The sequence below is a fragment of the Pyxicephalus adspersus genome, chromosome 2 (genome assembly GCF_032062135.1).
Source record: "Pyxicephalus adspersus chromosome 2, UCB_Pads_2.0, whole genome shotgun sequence".
NCBI lineage: Eukaryota > Metazoa > Chordata > Amphibia > Anura > Pyxicephalidae > Pyxicephalus > Pyxicephalus adspersus.
This window is the reverse complement of record NC_092859.1, coordinates 159,916,603-159,917,649: the sequence shown is the minus strand read 5'-3', so window position 1 is coordinate 159,917,649 and position 1,047 is coordinate 159,916,603. Positions and strand designations below refer to the sequence as shown.

Below are 1,047 nucleotides of genomic sequence, written 5' to 3'. Positions count from 1 at the left end.
GGCTCCTTTTCTGTGTGCTGAGCTCCTAACAAATCATTTTCCTATCATTGCTAAAAGGGAAACCCATAACTCATAATTCATGTTAATGGCAGCACAAACTCTCCTCTTTCCTTCAGATATTATTTATGCTCCTTATTGGTTTTTCTTAATTTTCTAATTTTGTTTTTTCAGAGGCCAGGACGCGGAGTACGGAGTGTCTCGGGGCATCGACTTTCAGAACGTGTCTACAGTACTAAACTTTGATTTCCCACAGTCTGTGGATTCCTACATTCACCGGGCTGGAAGGTTTGTGTTATATCAATACACAAAGCTGTAACATTCAGACATTCTCCGCCTTTTATTCCCCGTGTGTTCCATTTTCACTAATTGCTTTTTTTATTTGTAGGACGGCTCGTGCCAATAACCCAGGTGTGGTCCTTACATTAGTGGCACACACAGAACTCTCCCTGCTGAAAGAAATTGAGGAGGCTCTTGGAGGAGGTAGGTGGATACCTGGACATACATTCAGCATTGCAGCTGTCATCTATTAATATTGTACTGTAAATAAATAGCTATATCAGATAAATAAAAGCTAGCTCAGTGGCTCAGTGGTTAGCACTCAGCCAGGACTCTATCTGCATGGAGTTTGCAGGTTCTCCCTGTGTTTGTGTGGGTTTCCTTCGGGTACTCCGGTTTCCTCTAACATTCCAAAAACATGCAGTTAGGTTATTTGGCTTTCCCCCAAATTGCCCTTAGATTGTTTTAATGACATATGACTATGATAGGGACATTAGATTGCAAGCTCCTCTAACGGACAGCTAGTCACATGACTATGGGCTTTTTACAGCAGTATGTAATATGTCAGCGCTATATAAATACTGTGTTGTATTGATGATAATGATGATAAAGTGACTATGGGGACTGTTTCAGATCAGCCAGTTAATTTGCAGCATGGTGGCTCAGTGGTTAGCACTCCGGCCTTTGCAGCGCTGGGTCCCAGGTTCAAATATCAGCCAGGACTCTATCTGCATGGAGTTTGCAGGTTCTCCCTGGGTTCAGTGCTTGGGT

General features: G+C 42.8%; 1 protein-coding gene across 1 annotated transcript in view; it reads left to right on the top strand.

Moving 5' to 3' along the window:
* The window catches only part of DDX56 (DEAD-box helicase 56), a 17,007-nt gene that overhangs the window by 7,018 nt on the left and 8,942 nt on the right, over positions 1 to 1,047 (top strand). Inside the window, exons 8-9 of the mRNA XM_072399156.1 lie at positions 172 to 285; positions 386 to 518. Coding sequence (XP_072255257.1) covers positions 172 to 285; positions 386 to 518 — 247 coding nt within the window. The remainder of the gene's footprint in view (positions 1 to 171; positions 286 to 385; positions 519 to 1,047) is intronic.